At 40.6% G+C, this 16,193-nt stretch overlaps 1 protein-coding gene across 4 annotated transcripts in view; it reads left to right on the top strand.

The window, feature by feature from the left end:
* SSBP2 (single stranded DNA binding protein 2) overlaps positions 1 to 16,193 on the top strand; it is a 127,968-nt gene that overhangs the window by 15,064 nt on the left and 96,711 nt on the right. For all 4 annotated transcript variants that reach the window (XM_054287624.1, XM_054287623.1, XM_054287622.1 and 1 more), the window contains exon 2: positions 15,898 to 15,970. In XM_054287624.1, coding sequence (XP_054143599.1) covers positions 15,898 to 15,970 — 73 coding nt within the window. The remainder of the gene's footprint in view (positions 1 to 15,897; positions 15,971 to 16,193) is intronic.

The following is a 16,193-nucleotide window of genomic DNA, read 5'->3' as shown; positions in this document are numbered from 1 at the left end:
CCCATTGCCTGGCACCAGCCGGGCACACATCTGCGCTGGCAAGCCTCAGCAGCTCCTCACTGCCCAAGGATTCCCTTAGGGACCCCGAGCCTCCCAGGAGCCACTGGCAAAGCTGAATGTAGCCTTCAAGTTGGCACCTAAAATCAGTTACTTTTGGGGGTATGTGCCCAAAGGCTTTAAAAACGTTTAAATACATATTTTTTAAAAATTGATACTTTTTGTTTAGTCCCTCCTGCCCTGCTCCTCCCTTAGAGTGGGCAGTCACAAGTCCCTCCTCTGACACAAGTTTCTGCTAGAGAATGGAGCTGCTCACTGTAGGGGCACCAGTTTTGTTTTTAAAGACAGGTTCGTACTACGTGCTATCACCTCAGCCTTTTGGCACAGAGGGTCTCTGTGCACCTCTGAGTGCATAAATGCTTTATACAAAGTGGTTTTAGGTGAGCTGCTGTTGTTTGGAGCTGTCAGTCTCCTGCTCCATGATGAGTGATGCTGCTGAGAAGCTGTGGGGCAGCGCTGCCACCTCCAGAATGCTGTCTGGTCTGTGTGAGGGCTTCTCCGTGGGACTGAAGGATTAGCCAAGTGCTAATCTTAAGCTTCTTAACACTTACTGAGAAGTCAAAATTTCATTACTTTTAATTGTTTTGTGCCAGGCTAATAAATGTTGGCATCTTGGTTGGAAATTTCTCTTTCCCTTTGCAAATCCGGTCCTAATAAAGTTTTAAATGTAAAAAGAATTTATATTTTAATATATTATATATAAAACATAAACAATATTTATAAATATATATCATTTATATTTTGCTGACTGAATTTCCTGTGCAACTTGTTTTAAACTGCCATGCAAGTTGCAGGGATCCTAAATAAACTGAGCAACTGACTCATTATTTTTGCCATTTGTACCACTTTTTTCCAGTGGTCCTTCATGAACATGAAAAGTTTTGTAAAATCCTCGCAGGAAAGGGATTTATTACAGAAAAGCTGCAGTGCGCGACTTCAGCTCGGTGTATAAAAGTTCGGTAGTCTTGTTTTAAGCTTATATTTTAAATCTCTTTTTCTGATAATGACCATGCCGGGTCTTGCTTTGCTGATGAGACCTGACAAGATCATCATCCATGTGATTTCATTTGTTTTCATGGCAGCCCTGGGGAGGGAAATAACTGGAGCAGGAATGAAGCTGTGCCCTCCTCCAGAGCAACTTGGCCGCAGAAAACATCAGAGATTTCAACAGATAAATATGTATTTATGTAGAACACGCACAAAAGGCCGGCATCAGCAAAACCCTTTAGCCCAGGTGGGATGAATGGGAGACAATCACCCTCCCAGGGGCCAGGTGGAGCAAGACGCTTGGAATTTGGGGAACTCCGAGTGCTTTGTCAAACCAGTCGTTATCGAGTGTCTCCTGCTAATCTTCCATCTCCAGGTGACTGGTTTTGAAATTTAGTCCCACTGTTGTGAAGTTTGCAGCGGCCCATTGTTCCCCGTGAGGGAGGTGCGAAAAGCGCCCCCGGGGGCTGCTGTTCCCCTCTCGCCTGCGAAGGTCACGGGCTGCATGAGAAAGGGAACGGCACCAGCCTCGGGAGCTGCTCGGGAAAGCTGATCTTAGAATTAACACACAAATGCTTGGAATGGAAGCACGAGGGAACGTATTCCTTGTTTAGGGTAGTGTGTACGGAGTGCTGCAGCTCGAGACTGAGCTCACAAGCACTGATTTGGGAGTTCGAGGATGGAATATTTTTTGTTGTTGTGGTTTAGGTTTCGTTTGGGTGGTTTTTTGGGTTTTCTGAGGAATTTTTTTTTGTTTTTTTTTTTTTTCTTGTGTTGGTTTGGGTTCTTTTTGTTGGTTGCTTTTTGTTTAGGTTGGGGTTTTTTGTTTTTCTTTTGGGGAGGGATTGGTTTGAGGGGTTTTTGATTAGTTTTGAGTGTTTTTGTGGATTTTTTGGGGTGCATGTGTTAGTTTGTTTTGAGGAGGGTGATACCACCTCAGGATCTCTCCATGCCATCGTCAAATCCACAATAGTTTCATACTCTATCCAGGCATTTGGTGCTTCCATAAATGAATAGTGCAGGTATTTTAAGTCTGTAACAGAGATTAGTAACTTTCTGACTCAAAACATAACATATTTTATCAGCATTTGTTGTGGGAACAGCTGACACATATTTAAATGACAATGGTATATTTCTTCTGCTGTTTTAAACAAAACAGTTTTATAGGCTTTTGAGTGAAGAAAGCAGGAAAGCACATTCAGGTCTGAGGCAAATGATGAAAAATTGCAGCCTCTCAATAACTTTACTCCTGCATTCCTGTGAGAAACAACTGCTCGCTTTTTAAAATTTCTGAAGGTTTATTAAACTTTAACAAAAAATACTAGAAAAGCATTAAATAAGGAAAAATTACAGCACTGGGAGCCCCAGGCCATCCGGTGATAACGATGCTGGGGGGGGGGAGGACATATTACAGTAATATAACTATACATCTTAAAAACTTCTCCTAACGCACATAAAATGTTCACCCCCTAATTGTGAGAGCCAACTCATTACTAATCTACAACAATTCCTTGTAATTATTTCAGTGATGTTGGCTAAGGACGAATATAATAAAAAATCACGGTTACTTCTTACATTTTCCTTCCAATAAACCCGCCCAAAACTCTTAATATTTGGATGGTTTAATGAGATCCTCACTGTAGAAGTGTGATCAAGCTCATGAACAAGCAGCAAATGTTGCTTTCATTAATTCCATGTGAGGTTTTCACAAACAGGCAGGCAATGGCTCACATTTATTAAAGTGGATGGGTAAGATTACTAAAACAGTGGAAGGTACTGAGAAAAGTTTCCTCTGTTTCAGTGAGTGGCTTTCCAGGGAAGTGAGGATATGGCAGTGACTCAAAATTTTGACTTAGATTTTTAGTGTGGCATTGAGAGTTTAGGACATGAAGGGCAATGCTGAGTTTCCTGAGGAATGTTTGTGGCCAGTGCTGGTGAGCAGCTTGTCCCAAATGTCCCCACGGGTCTGGAAGGGAGATGCAGCAGGGTCTGTCTGGCTTCTCTTTTGGGATGGCAGAGCCCTGGGATACTGCCCAGGGAGGGCCTGGAATCCCCCTCTCTGGAGACATTCCAAAGCCACCGGGACATGTTCTGTGTCAGTAACAGAGCTCTCACAGGGCTTCGGTTTGTGCTGATGGTTGATGCCCATAACAAGCTACCTTTGGAAAATATATTTTGTTAAAAATTATCTCTCCATGGCTGTTGCGCCTTCAGGGAGGATTGGAGAAATTGCAGGAATTCCCAATAGAAATAATTTCTAAAGGTAGGCTGCATGGGACTCAGGTTTATGTTACTTTCACTATAGCAAGACTCATGTACCTCCAGATAGTCTCTTTTCTCCTCATGCTGTTCCCTTTTTCCTTCAGCCCCACATTTCTAGGGATGAAGAGAGTCTGACAGACACCATAGAGATTAACAATTCCAAGTGCATATCCATCTCTTGCAGTCTCGTGGTTGATAGAGTTCAGTGTTTACCCAGCTCTTGTCCCTTTTCAAGGGCATTTCATTTTGGGGTTTTTGCCAATTCCTTTGGGGCACAAGAGGCAGAGTGCCTGGGTTTAGGTTTCAGTCACAGTAAGGCTTGTGCTCTCCTGGAGAGAGGGAGCAGTGAGGAGCCACAGAGTGCCCACCTCCTGAAAAGCAAGGACATTATTTAGGTCAGAAGCAGTGGGAAGGGAACACATTGTGAAATAATGAGCAGTTTTTAACTGTGCTGATCTTGCCAGGGTTGTCCTGAGGCTCCTGTTGGACTTTGCAGATCTTTATCTCAGGTTTGCTTGTTCGGTTGTTATTCCCATACATATATCTTTTCCCCCAGCTTAGATTGTTGCTTTGTAGTGTGAGGACACCTTCAAAGCTGTGCATCTAAAGGGACTCTGAAGGACTGGATAGCTGCATGAGAGTCCTGCAAGTGTGGTTTTCATCACCTTGGAGGGTGCTTAAGGCCTTTCCAGTGACTGCAAATCCTGTGTGGGCTTGTCTTGTTGACCAAGCAGTGGAAAGACTGCATCATATGTACAGGCACGATGGGAACCCCAGGAAATTCTCTGCTGTGTCGGCACTTCGATTTCCTTGCTAGAAAGAGACCAGAGGCTGCTCACAGGGGATGTTGACGTTCTTGCAGCCCAGTGTTGTCACTACAGCTGTGTTCTTTCCTGCTGCTCTCACCCCCAGCTCTGTTCCTTGAATTCTCACCTGGAGCCTCTGTCCATCCAGCTCTGAGCTGTCTTGCCAAGGATCTTAAATGCCACGTAATGCGTGTCATCCTGTGGTTTTTCTTCTGTATCTTTCCTAATGTTTTCTTTACCGGAATGTTCTCTGTTAGCTCTGCTTACTTTTTCCTTATACATCTTATAAACGATGATTAGTCTTGTCTTCATTTGTGAATTCAAAGCTTCTTTTCTCTTTTACTCAAAATACACAGTTCTTCCCTTGTCGTCATCCTGTGGGCTTCATATGGGCATGAAGTTGTTTGGTTTGTTTTCCTGTTTGTGCATCCATGTTAAGTGAGATGATACATAGAAGGCATAATTTAGATCTGAGGAGGACATTTTATTGGTAAGGACAGGCATTTTTCACGTGCACAAAGAGCAGCCTTGACCATGATTTATATTTCTCATTGACTTTAAATAGATGAGTAGTTTTGAACTGCATGAGTTAATCTTACACTATGAGCCTTTGTGTTATTTGTATTTTATGTTTCCCTGGTGCAGTATTTCTTTCCTGAAGGAATCCAGACCACTGGGAGCAAGGAGTTAAACAGTCTCTGCTGTTTTATTCTTGATTAGGAATTCTTTTGCATCTGGTCTTACTTGCAGTTGGTTCTTCTGAACATGCTCTCAGAGATGAGCAACACAGGCAAAACATGTAGCACCACCGATATTTGTGGGGTTGATGTTCCACCAGTTTGCTCAGATCTTGTGCTGCTCAGAAAAGACGTGTCCCATAAGGAAAATTCCATAAGGAAAATTCTGAGTTTAATCAGAAAAATGCCACAAGTTTTAGCAGTGTTACAAAGCTGTGGTTGATTACTCACTGAGCTGGAGAAAAATCCCAGAGAGGAGAGGTGCAAACAGCAGACTTGAAAACTTAGAGGGAAGTGTTGTTCCCTGTGTCTTGCCATTAAGGAACTTTCCTTGTGTTTTGCTGTGGTGTAAGGATTTGCTTTAAATTTAATGCAGTTCTCACGCAAGAAGAATTAACATTTATAGAAAAAAATCAAAGCAGTGTAGTGCCAGAAGGAGCCACAAAATGCGTTGTACATGCTAAAACTATTAACTGATTTTAATACTAAAAATATAAAGAACGTCATCTGGTCTGAAAGAGAAGACTGACCCTCAGTTAATGTACCACATTATTTCCAAAGCTGTTGAAAACTTGAGTGGCAAACCACTCAGTTTTCCTGAAATTTTCACTGTCTCCTGGGCAAGCAAGGCACCCTAGGCAGCTGTGCCTGGAGTGATCTTGCTAAAAAGAGTATTTGTAGGACACTCCAGCCTACCCAAGGTGAAAAATTAAACTTCTTCAAAAGATGCATGACAAAGGTATGAAAAAACTTGTTCTGTTGCACCTAAACATGACTTCAGTTTTGTCAGCAGTGCTATTATAACTACTTCACATAAATTTATGGGAAATTTCCTACATAGTACTGAATTCTGAGGTAAATGATGAGCTGTCCTGTTTGGCTACATTTTTATATCCCAAAATGTGTATTACTGTTAAGTTCTTTATAAGTGGGGTTTGCTTCTTAATGCAGCAGTTAAAATTCTGCAGACGCCTTCGTTGTGGGAGTAAAGGCCAGTCCAGTCATGCTTTATAGTAAGAGTACATTTATAAATTGTTTATAGAGGGCTAATAAATAATTAATGTCTGTTATTAAACAGGTTACAGGCATGAAGAGTGTGTATTATGTATGGCAATAAGCACACAGTAGAAGGTGTTAAAGACAGTGTTTTGTCTAACTGCTGCCCTAAAATCCATAACAAATGACTCTTTGTTAAAATATATATTAAACATTTGATTTACTCAATGCAGATTTATAAATACTTTATAGTTAGTACTAAATATAATTCCAGGACCTGACTCCAGCCTTCTAGTAAAACTCTGCTGAGGAGAGAATAGCTTTTGGAGGTGAAATTGAAATCCAGAGCTGTGAATGCCTGGTGCTGTGCTGAAAAGCTGTCTTCTTGTCATATACTAATGAAATAATATTTAAAAAAACTAATACGTGTTTTCTGAATAGACACAGGACCAAGTCAAGCATCATTAATTTGGAAGATAAAGCAGAGTATTTCAACTAAGTACAAGATTTAGATTCAGTCTCAGTTTGAGTCACGTTGAGAGTAAAAAATGGTATTCCTAATGAAAAATAATTTCTGAGTTTAAACAGAAAGTTACATTTTCTTTATTTTTGGTTTTAATGCAGCCATCTACTGATGCAAATAAAAATGTTGCATTTAATGCAGACTTTGGTATGTATGTACAATTTCTTGTGAGATCTGTTTCTGGTTTTACCTTTTGAGGAGAGAAACTTTTGTAGATACATTATACATAGTTCTGAATTAATATGACAGATATATTGTGAAGCTTTTTTTTTAGTCATAGATCTTTGTGGTATGCCTTTCCTTGTCCTTTTATCTTTGATGGTAGCTGGTTGGTTTTGTCCATTTCAGGTATAGTCTGTTTTTGTCTGTTTCAATCTGTCTCCACTAGATGTGAGACAGGACTGAAGGATATTCACCACTTAGCTGAGAGCTGAAATTTTTGCGTTTTTTTTACTCTGTTCAATATCAAGTGAACAGTTAATGCAGAAACAGGAGAGTTCTGTAGTAAATCATAAGTGTTGGTTTCCTTTTCATGTCAATGCTATTCGCTGCAAGTTTAATACCTTTTTCTTCACTCAGAATTTTTGCAGTTGTTTAGAATCCTTCATCAATACTTCTTTTTGAAAAAGAGCATATTAGAGTTTGATTCACAATCTTTCTTCATAAAAGCTTTATATAGCATAAACATAGTTTCACTGAGATTTGAACATTATGCATTGTAAAACTGAAGTGGTCTGAAAAAAATCTACCTTTCTGTGTATAAAAGATGAAACAGGGAGGCACAAATGGATTTATTTGTATATGCTGATAAAAATATATAGTTGGTAGAAAGAGGAAAAGGTTCTTAACAGGCTTTAGTTCATCAGTTGGTGCTGGAAGTGGGTTTTGCAAAATCTTTGGTGAGTCTTGGAACATCTGCCCGCCCTGTCCCAGCCCGGCAGTACCAGCGCTGCCCCCAGCACAGCAGAGGCAATGCTGGAGGCTGCAGGAAGAGCAGAAAGTCAGAAAGTCTCCTTCCCCTTCCTTCTGCAGGTAGCAGTCTTGTCGAAGATAAGGATCAGCACAGCAAATCCCCGTCCTCTGCTGTTTGTAATTCCCACGTGCCGACTTCTTACACCCAAATCTGCTTTCGAGAGTTTCCAGAGTAACTCAAGATTAGTTTCTCTTTTGCTGCTAAGAAACAGGGAAAATGAAGAAAGGAGGATAAAGGCAATAAATGAAGCATGGAATAGCAGTGTAATTATTGCAATGTGCTTGGAGGTGCCCAAGGCCAGGTTGGACAGGGCTTGGAGCAGCCTGGGACACTGGAAGGTGTCCCTGCCCATAGCAGGGGTGGCACTGGATGAGTTTTAAGGTCTCTTCCAACCCAAACCATTCCATGAATCTGGTACTCTGTGTGTGTGCTTTTGTGGCTTAAGAGCAGAATCTCTTTAATACCACATAAATATCTCAAGTCAATTTCAGGTGGTGTGTAAACAGCATCCTAAATACAAATACTTGCTGAATCTTAATATTCTATTCATATTTAACTGAGAAGTGGAAAACACATGGAAGTTGTGCAAGTTTGTTTTTTTTTTAATGAACTTTTCTGTGTCCTCAAGCAATTCAATCAGAAATCTTTAAAATGTCACTGAGAAGAAATGAAAAATTGTGCTCAGGCAGAAGTTTGCTCATGAACAAAAAGCAAACTGGTGTTTATATTTACTAAAACATTTTTGAGTTCATTTTGAAGGTATATTATTTTTGCACTGTTATTACAGAGGATTTTTACATGAACTGGTTCATCACTCATGATATGTTGGAAAATATTTCTGAAACTCTCCTTAGAAAAACTGACCAAAGTTCTTGCATGGAGCTCACCAGTATTTTTAATCTGTAAACCTTTGGCTCCATTAAGACACCTTCACTATCTTTTTCCTTTTGATCACAAGCTGAGAGTTTTAAGTCCTTTGCTATGCCTAGAGTGGCGTGGGTGGTGATCCCCAGGGGTTCTGGTGCTTGGGGTTGTTGTGCAGTGGCTGTGGTCAGTATTGGCTCAGTCAGGTATATTAATTGGGCTGCAGTGCTGGGGCACATCAGCTCACTGAAGTGTACACTTTTAGAACCTTAAATTGTCTGGCTGTGAAGAGCCCATCTGGATTTTTTTTTCCTTAATTTTATTACCATTTTTTTTCTTCCTCTCATTTTTATTCTGCCCCCCCCCCCCCCCCTTTTTTTAGCCTAATTTATTTATAATGCTTATTTTTACTTTTCAGTGCCAACTTCTGACATCCTAAAACCTGTCTATGCCCTGTTGAAATCTCCTATTTGCCTGTCTACCTGCTGCAGAAATTGCATTTTGGCAACGTGACATTGACTTATATCCTGCATTTCTTGTCCTGCCTGCCTGTGAAGTTATCCATGAAATTAACTTAGTAACTCAATCCAGTTTGGATTAGAGTACTCTAGTAATACATACTTAAGAAAATAAAGAATTTTCTATTTTCCTCTGTAAACCACGTGTAAGGCAAGCCTTTTTTGAACTGAGTAAGTCGTGTACAGAAATGCATTTATAACTATTAAGAGTAGAACTACCAGTCTGAATTGGGTCCTGCACATGGTAGAACTGGAGTCTTTTGCATGCTTATGCCCTTTAAATTTTGATTTAGAATAAGTGCACAGCTGGAGACTGTGTGACAAATGTTTTGCCTCTTTTCCCTGTTTCATAAAAAAAACACCTCTGTGTCAGTTCTTCTACCAAACATCAGCTGTCAGTGCAGAATCAAAGACTTCCCATCCATTTTCTTTTGTATCTGGTTTCTTCCTTTCAAACACTAGTCAGTGGTAGCAGTTTGGAGAGCTAGCATTCGAATTTTCTAGACTGTTATCAAACATTTGATAGTAGAAATTCAGTTCTGCAAGCCTTTATTATTGCTGAGGTTTTTTAAAGTTTGGGGATTTCTAATGTGTGGATAAACTCTTTGTGCACCTGATTTACAAATACCTTCCTCTCATTGCTGGGATTCTTTGTTTGGAAAGTATTCTTACTATAAAAAGATTGTGGGAGGATATAGAAAACCACTATGGCTTTTTTATGCATTTCAAAAGGAAGGTGTTTCTGGTAACTTCCAGTTCAGAGTCTAAGAAAATTATCTGTAAAGTTCCAAAATACACATATTTGAGTATTAAACCATGCCCTGGGCAGTCTGAGAGGACAGGTCAGCAAAGTCATCATGGGTGAGCTGTAGCTCAAGTTGTGTGCTCCAGTTTATCTGGAGATGTTGCTGAGTGGAAACACTGAGTAATTTGGGGGTGGCAGTCTCAAAGCCACGGGTGGTGGTTTGTTCCCAGGAACAGCAGCACAGCTCCCTGTTTTGGGGGGGAAACTTGAATGTTGTTACTTGATGCAAACGTTGAATGTTGAAGCTTGATGCAAATACTTGAATGTTGTTAATATTGCTACATGATTTTACTTTCTTCATTGCTGTTGTAGTCTTTTCTTGGATCACTGATGAATTTTTGGATGCAGCCAGAGTAACCTCATACTATTTCCTATTTGCCTTCCATTGATACTTGCATCAGTTTTTCAAAATTTAGCCTGAGGCACCTCATGCTTGTCTTGCACTTCTTTTCTCCAGGTTATGTGTTTTTCTGAAGAAAGTTTTTCCACCAGTAGTACCCTGAATTTCCTTGACTTTGGAGGTCTGATAGCTTCACTCTTATGATTTCCGAATGATAATCTCTCCAGAAGAAAATTTTACTGCTTCATAATAAGTCATACAAATTACTTTCCACCATTACTTTTTAGGTCGATACTCAGGGAATTTCATCTTGTGTGTCACCATCCCATATGACTCCCCTAAAATTCACGAGGTGACTCGTCACTGTCTCTTCAGGGCGTCCTACCAAGCTCTCAGTGCAGAGTTTGCATTTTACAGTCTGAGCACATAACCGGAGCATGCAGTGAGTAGGGGGAATGGCACAGTCTGCATTTAACATCTGCATCGGGGTGTTACCAGGATCTGCCGTAAAAGAGGAATAAACTCTTTTGGCCAACATTATTGATGACACTTACGAGGGAGACCAGCAGTCCAACCCTAAATATCCTGGGGGTCTTTGGACAGGGTATTAAATGTACATTCCCTGAGAAGGGCGGGGAAGGCTACCAGCAAAACCATGTCCTTGTAGGAGCCAGATGCTCAGAAACACTGATTTCTTTGTATGAATGAAAATCAAATTAGGTGCTGCTTGCTCAGTGAGGCTGGTGGGCACTGCATGTCCAGGCAGTGCTGATCCAGCTCATCCTTGGGGAGCTGCTCTGTGCATTCCTGCTCCCTCCTCCTCCTCCTCAGCCTTCTCCAGGGGATGCTGTAGGCTGCTGTTTTCTACTCAGAGCAAGCAGCTGCTTCAGGAACAGCTGTAATATTTTAAGATGTCATATATCAATGAGTAATTCTGCGATTTTAAGACTTTAAAGTTTGCATTTTGGTGAGGACTGTGTCTCTGCTTTGCTCTCTGATTGTGATTCTCTCCATGCCAGTTCTGTGCTGCTGCCTTTGCTTACTGCCAGGTCATGGCATTAAACTCATTAAATACAGGAAATTTTATACCACGGACAAAATACCATGTAAAAACCCATTACTATCCCATTGAAAGCAGCAGGGAAGACCAAGGTTACCACCTTTACTATCAGGAAGAGGTGGAACCTCAAGTATTTTTATTAAAGTCTCAGCTTACACTTTAAAATGTGTTTTGTCAGGTAGCTATTTTTTAACTGCCATTTGGAATATTTTATAATTATGGTAAGTTGTGTAGTTTATATGGGTTAAGCCAAAGAAACTACTTAGAGACTTTAAAAATCAATATGTTTTCATAAAATGAATTACTTTTTTTCCCTAACCGTGGACCAGGAAGCCTGTGAAACTACGGGAAATCTTGAGGAATATATATGCCAAACATAGGTGAAAAAATGACAGTTTTAAAATTTGAAATTCTGGAGGTCATCAGAAAAACTTGCCTTTTGATAAAGTATTTGGGAATTGATGGAAATTGTCCCAGTGAGGTTGGAGCCTTCAGAAGAGTTTTTTGATTCTTCAGTAGTCTGGATCTGTAGTAATTTCTGCGAGCTGAGAACTGAGACAAAAAACGAATATGAAATTCAGCCAGAGTCAGGTAAAAGCAGTGTGGGGAAGGCTGCAGTGTGACAGCACAAACCAAGGCATCCTTAGCTGATGAAAATATGTAAAACCATGCAATTAAGTGCTTGTGGGGGAGACTGCAGACACTACCACGGCACACATCTCTGATCTTTCCCGAAAGATCAGCGCATACCAAATATCTATTCAATGTGTACTTACACACTGGTGCTCAACTTAACGTGTGGTTGGAAATGGCTGTGCCAGTGTTTGAAGTCTGCAGGAGCTCAAGCAGCAAAAGTGTGTGAAATGAGGACATACATACCCAAAAAAAAGTGAGCTGCAGGTATGTGGGTGAACTGAAAAACCCTGCTGGTGTTTATTGTGCTATCAGAGCAGTAACCAAGGGGAGGGTGGCCTCACTTCAGGAGGCCAGTTTTTGGGACATCCTAAATCTCAGGTGAGATGAGTAGAAAAACATTCATTCTATCTATCTATCTATCTATCTATCTATCTATCTATCTATCTATCATACATACATACATACATACATACATGCATACATACATACATACATACATGCATACATACATAAAAATAAATAGATATATACATACACATATATCTATATCACAAATATATTAAAAATTAATACTTATGAACAAATTATATTTCCATATAAATATGCTAAAAACAGGGAGAGAGAAGGAGCAAAAAATTATGGTCAGTATGACCAAATAGGCCAGAAAGTGTGGTTTGGTATATTAAATAAACTTCCTTAAAAGGATTGATTACCAGTGTTTGTTGAAATTTGGTAAAACCAGCTTGCCTTCAGGAGCCTTGGAGCAGGTTTTAAAGTACTGAATTAGTGGAGTCAAGAAAATTTGTTCAGAAAAACCCCGCTTCAAATGCATGCTAAGATTCAGTGGTACTTGCTCTTGTTTTAGAGAATGGGATTTGTAATTTGAATGTGAGATTCCTAGGATTTGAAATGAAATATGGATTTGAACTGAAGTCTATAAACATTCTTGAAAACAACAGAAAAGCTACTTCTCTGAGCAGAGTAGTAATTTGGGAATGCATGAGGTCTTCTGAAACATGAAGAGTAACATTTAAGATCTCTTCTATGAAGTTGCTTTTCATTCTTGCTCAGCTGCTTCACTCAGACTTACAATTATGTATGGATATTGATTTTCTAGTTCTTTAATTACTGTTTTGAACCCACCAAAAGTTAAATGGATGATGTGCCATATGCTAAACTCTCCATACAGGAAGAGTTTTCAAAAAATTATGTCTTAACAATCTAAAAATGCTATAGATATATCTTGGTGATGCTCAGATCTGGAACATTCCCATTATAGATACTTTATTTTTTTACATCCAGCATCAGATGTTAGCAGCATAAAGGCTCTTGGTGACGGAGGAAGTGGTGGGAACACTTGTGTGATGTGCAGTCTTAGTCTTTTGGTTTGGAATTGGGTGAGTTCTCCATGTTTCCATCAATGGAAACAGCGCTGCAAGGCTTGAGTTGTAAGTTCTCATTAAGCTAATTGCATCTCCCCATCTTTAAAATATAGGAATGCAATTTCCACGGCACAGTTAGAGGAATTACTGTTTATTTCCTGGTAGTATTCTGATAAATGCTTGACTTGAACCACTTAAATGGTTCTTTTCTGTGGAATCCAGTAGCTGGTTGTGGGATGTAGGAATGCCTTGTCCAATTAGAGCAGGAACTTCAGGCAAAGTGCACCAGGTTAGCAACGTGAGTCAGACAGTAACCTTTTTTGTTTGTTAATGGAGTGGATGCATCATCAGGGTACGGATGAATGTGTGCTCTAATTGTCTTGGCAGGGAGGGGGGAGCTCTGGCCTGTGTCATGTCTTTAACAGAAATTACTGCAGCATTGTCATAAATTGATTGGAAATATTTTTTCCTCACATTACTCATGGGATGTCAACAAGTATGCAAATGTGAAAATTCGACATATGTCTGCTTGCTGCTTCCGCACGGTTTCTCACACCAGTTTAATGAGTAAAAACTGTCTTTTTTTAAAACGTCACTTCAAACTCAAGTCTTTTGGTGTTGAAGACCACCTCACTAATACTTTCTTAGTCTTGTGACAGGATGTGAAATAGTTCATTAATTTGTTCATTGCACACACTTGAACTGTAGCTTGGTTTTTGTCTTTTCTGTTCCTCGCCTGTCGTTACCGTTTGTAATTTTGGTATTCTTCCTTCTTACACAATGTTGCACCTTTTTGGGCGTCCCTCTGTCTTTCCCCAGCATATCAGTTTCCCATTGATCCGTCCTTGTAACACAGGGAAACCTCTTTTGATCTCTGCGGTGAATGCATTTATTTCGGAGTGAACCCATAACATAGTTACATTCTGTAAAGGCTTCCTGAGAGCACAGGAAGCAGGGCTGGGGCAGCCATACAGACCTAGTCAGACCCCATGGGGTTATTCTGTGCTGTGCTCTGTGCCCCATCTGTGGTCCCACCTCTCCTGGCACAATCCTTGGCACTCTGGGATTTGCCACAGCTGGATCAGCTCGGAAGCCTAAAGCCTTCTACTGAAATCTGCCACATTTGCCCTCTACGCACTCATTAAACACCATTTCATTGCGCTGCTGGTTTAGTACAAGAGGTAACAGCACTTACACAGAGCTGAAGAGGTTAGGAGTTAGCATTGTGCTTAATTAGCACATTCTGTGTGTTTAGGTCAAAAGTTTCAGGGTTGTCTTGTTGTTGCAATGTTGAAATACCTTGTGTTTTTGGAGTGGGGACAGTGGGGACAGGCAGGGATGTTGGGCTTTGCAGGAGCTCTCTGGAGGCACCCCAGAGTCCTGAGAGGAGGCACAAACCTCTCTGGGCATTAAAGCCTTGTGCTGTCAGTGTGGGCATCAAGGTGCCCCGTGTGCCAAAGCCTTGGGTCCATGGCAGAGCCGCGGGGGTGCTGTACCCGGGGTTTGCGCTGCTCCGCCTTCCTTGGCGGGCAGGAAGGATGTGATCACACAAACCCTTTCATCGGGGCTGCAGGCTTCGTGTTTGGATCACAACAAAAAGGGACTCTCATAAGACAGATGAGGTGCTTTAAAGCATAACTGCGTATTCAGGATGTATGGGCTGTGGCAGAAAAGCGTTTCTTCTCTGTCTCTTACATCTGTCTTAGATTTAGTCTACAACATTTATTGCTTAAAATTTGCATGGAAGTTGAACTGGGAAGAATTCAGTCAACTCTTAAGAAATCCTCTCTCCCCACAGTACTTAGAGAGTTCAAACTGAAACTAGTCACATGTTTGAATTATATATATTTAATTTGAGAAAAAAGTATATCTTTGCTTTTGAAGTTGGACAGAGAGTAAAGTAATACGTGTACGTATTGCATATACAAAATACAAACAACTAGTGAAAACCATTTTTGGGGAAGATCTCTGAGATATTAAAATTTCTCACTTGATAGGTCACTGCAATAATTACTGCTCCAGCAGAGCCTTGATGACAGTGATCACAGAGAACATGGCATTGGGTTTTGAAGAGGAAGACAAGTCCTCTCCGTCTCTTCTTTGTGTAGCTGTCTACAAGTTTTTGAAAATTATTAGGGAGAAATTTTAAAATAAGAATTGCTGTGTATTACTACATGCATTCAAATACATTTAACTTCTGGGAAACAGTGCAGGTAGCAAATATAAAAGACATTCTCCTCCTGCTCCCCTTCCTCCTCCTCCTCCTCCTCCTCCTCCTCCTCCTCCTCCTCCTCCTCCTGGACAGCCTGGAGGCTTGCAGACAGACAAACAGGAGGCTCTGGGGAGTCAGCTGGAGCTGTGGCAGTCATTTGTAGCTCTGCTGCCATCAGAGCCCAGGTCTGGATGGATTTCAGGATCTGTTTTCCGTTTGCTGCAGAGCTGTGGTTGTTTGGCCATGCTGTGCCTCAAGGCTGCCATTGCTTCTCCTGATGCAGCCTGAAGTTTCCATGTTTTTTGAAAAAACCACAGGGCTATTTTTCAGGAGTGCTAACAGCTTGACGCATTCCACATGCTAAGAAAGCTGACCTGGAAAAGCAATCAGTGACGCTGTATGAATATATTGTATTTACACTAAGCATGCTCACTCAGAGCAGCACTGGGTCACTTGTTAGCTCACTGGGCACTTGTCCAAATATTAAAAATGTTGACATTAAGTAATTTGGGGGCTTAATAACGTTTTAATTAATGACTATTTAAACACCTCTGGTCAGATTGACCTGCATGTCTAGTTGAAAAATTCTCGTAGAGGTAATAGATTTGGCACTTCATTATTTTGTGGTTTGTGGAAGGCAGTGGGGCATATCTCAAACTTGTGATAATCCTTTATTTCTGAAGAAGAGGAGCAAACAAATGCACAATTCTAAATATTGTCCTTTCTCTTTATTTTTCAGATTAGCACTGTACGTATATGAATATCTGCTCCATGTAGGAGCACAGAAATCAGCTCAGACATTTTTATCAGAGGTGAGTTTTTTACATGACTTCTGAGGGCTTGCAAGTGAAATAAATATGATTTGGTCTAGAATAAGAGCAGTGAAAACCTTGGGTATCAGTTTGCTTCAATCTGCTGTTCCTTATCCTCCAGAGCACAGTTTGCCATGTCATTTTACATGATCTTTTGTGACTGTTTTTGCTGTGGTTTGTAATCCCCATTCTACACTGGGGAAGATTAATCTATTTTCTCTAA

The sequence above is a fragment of the Melozone crissalis genome, unplaced genomic scaffold (genome assembly GCF_028551555.1).
Source record: "Melozone crissalis strain CALT ecotype California unplaced genomic scaffold, PUWL_Pcris_2 ptg000060l_1, whole genome shotgun sequence".
Classification (NCBI taxonomy): Eukaryota; Metazoa; Chordata; class Aves; order Passeriformes; family Passerellidae; genus Melozone; species Melozone crissalis.
Note: the sequence above shows the minus strand (reverse complement) of the source record. Positions and strands in the feature narration are given on the sequence as shown.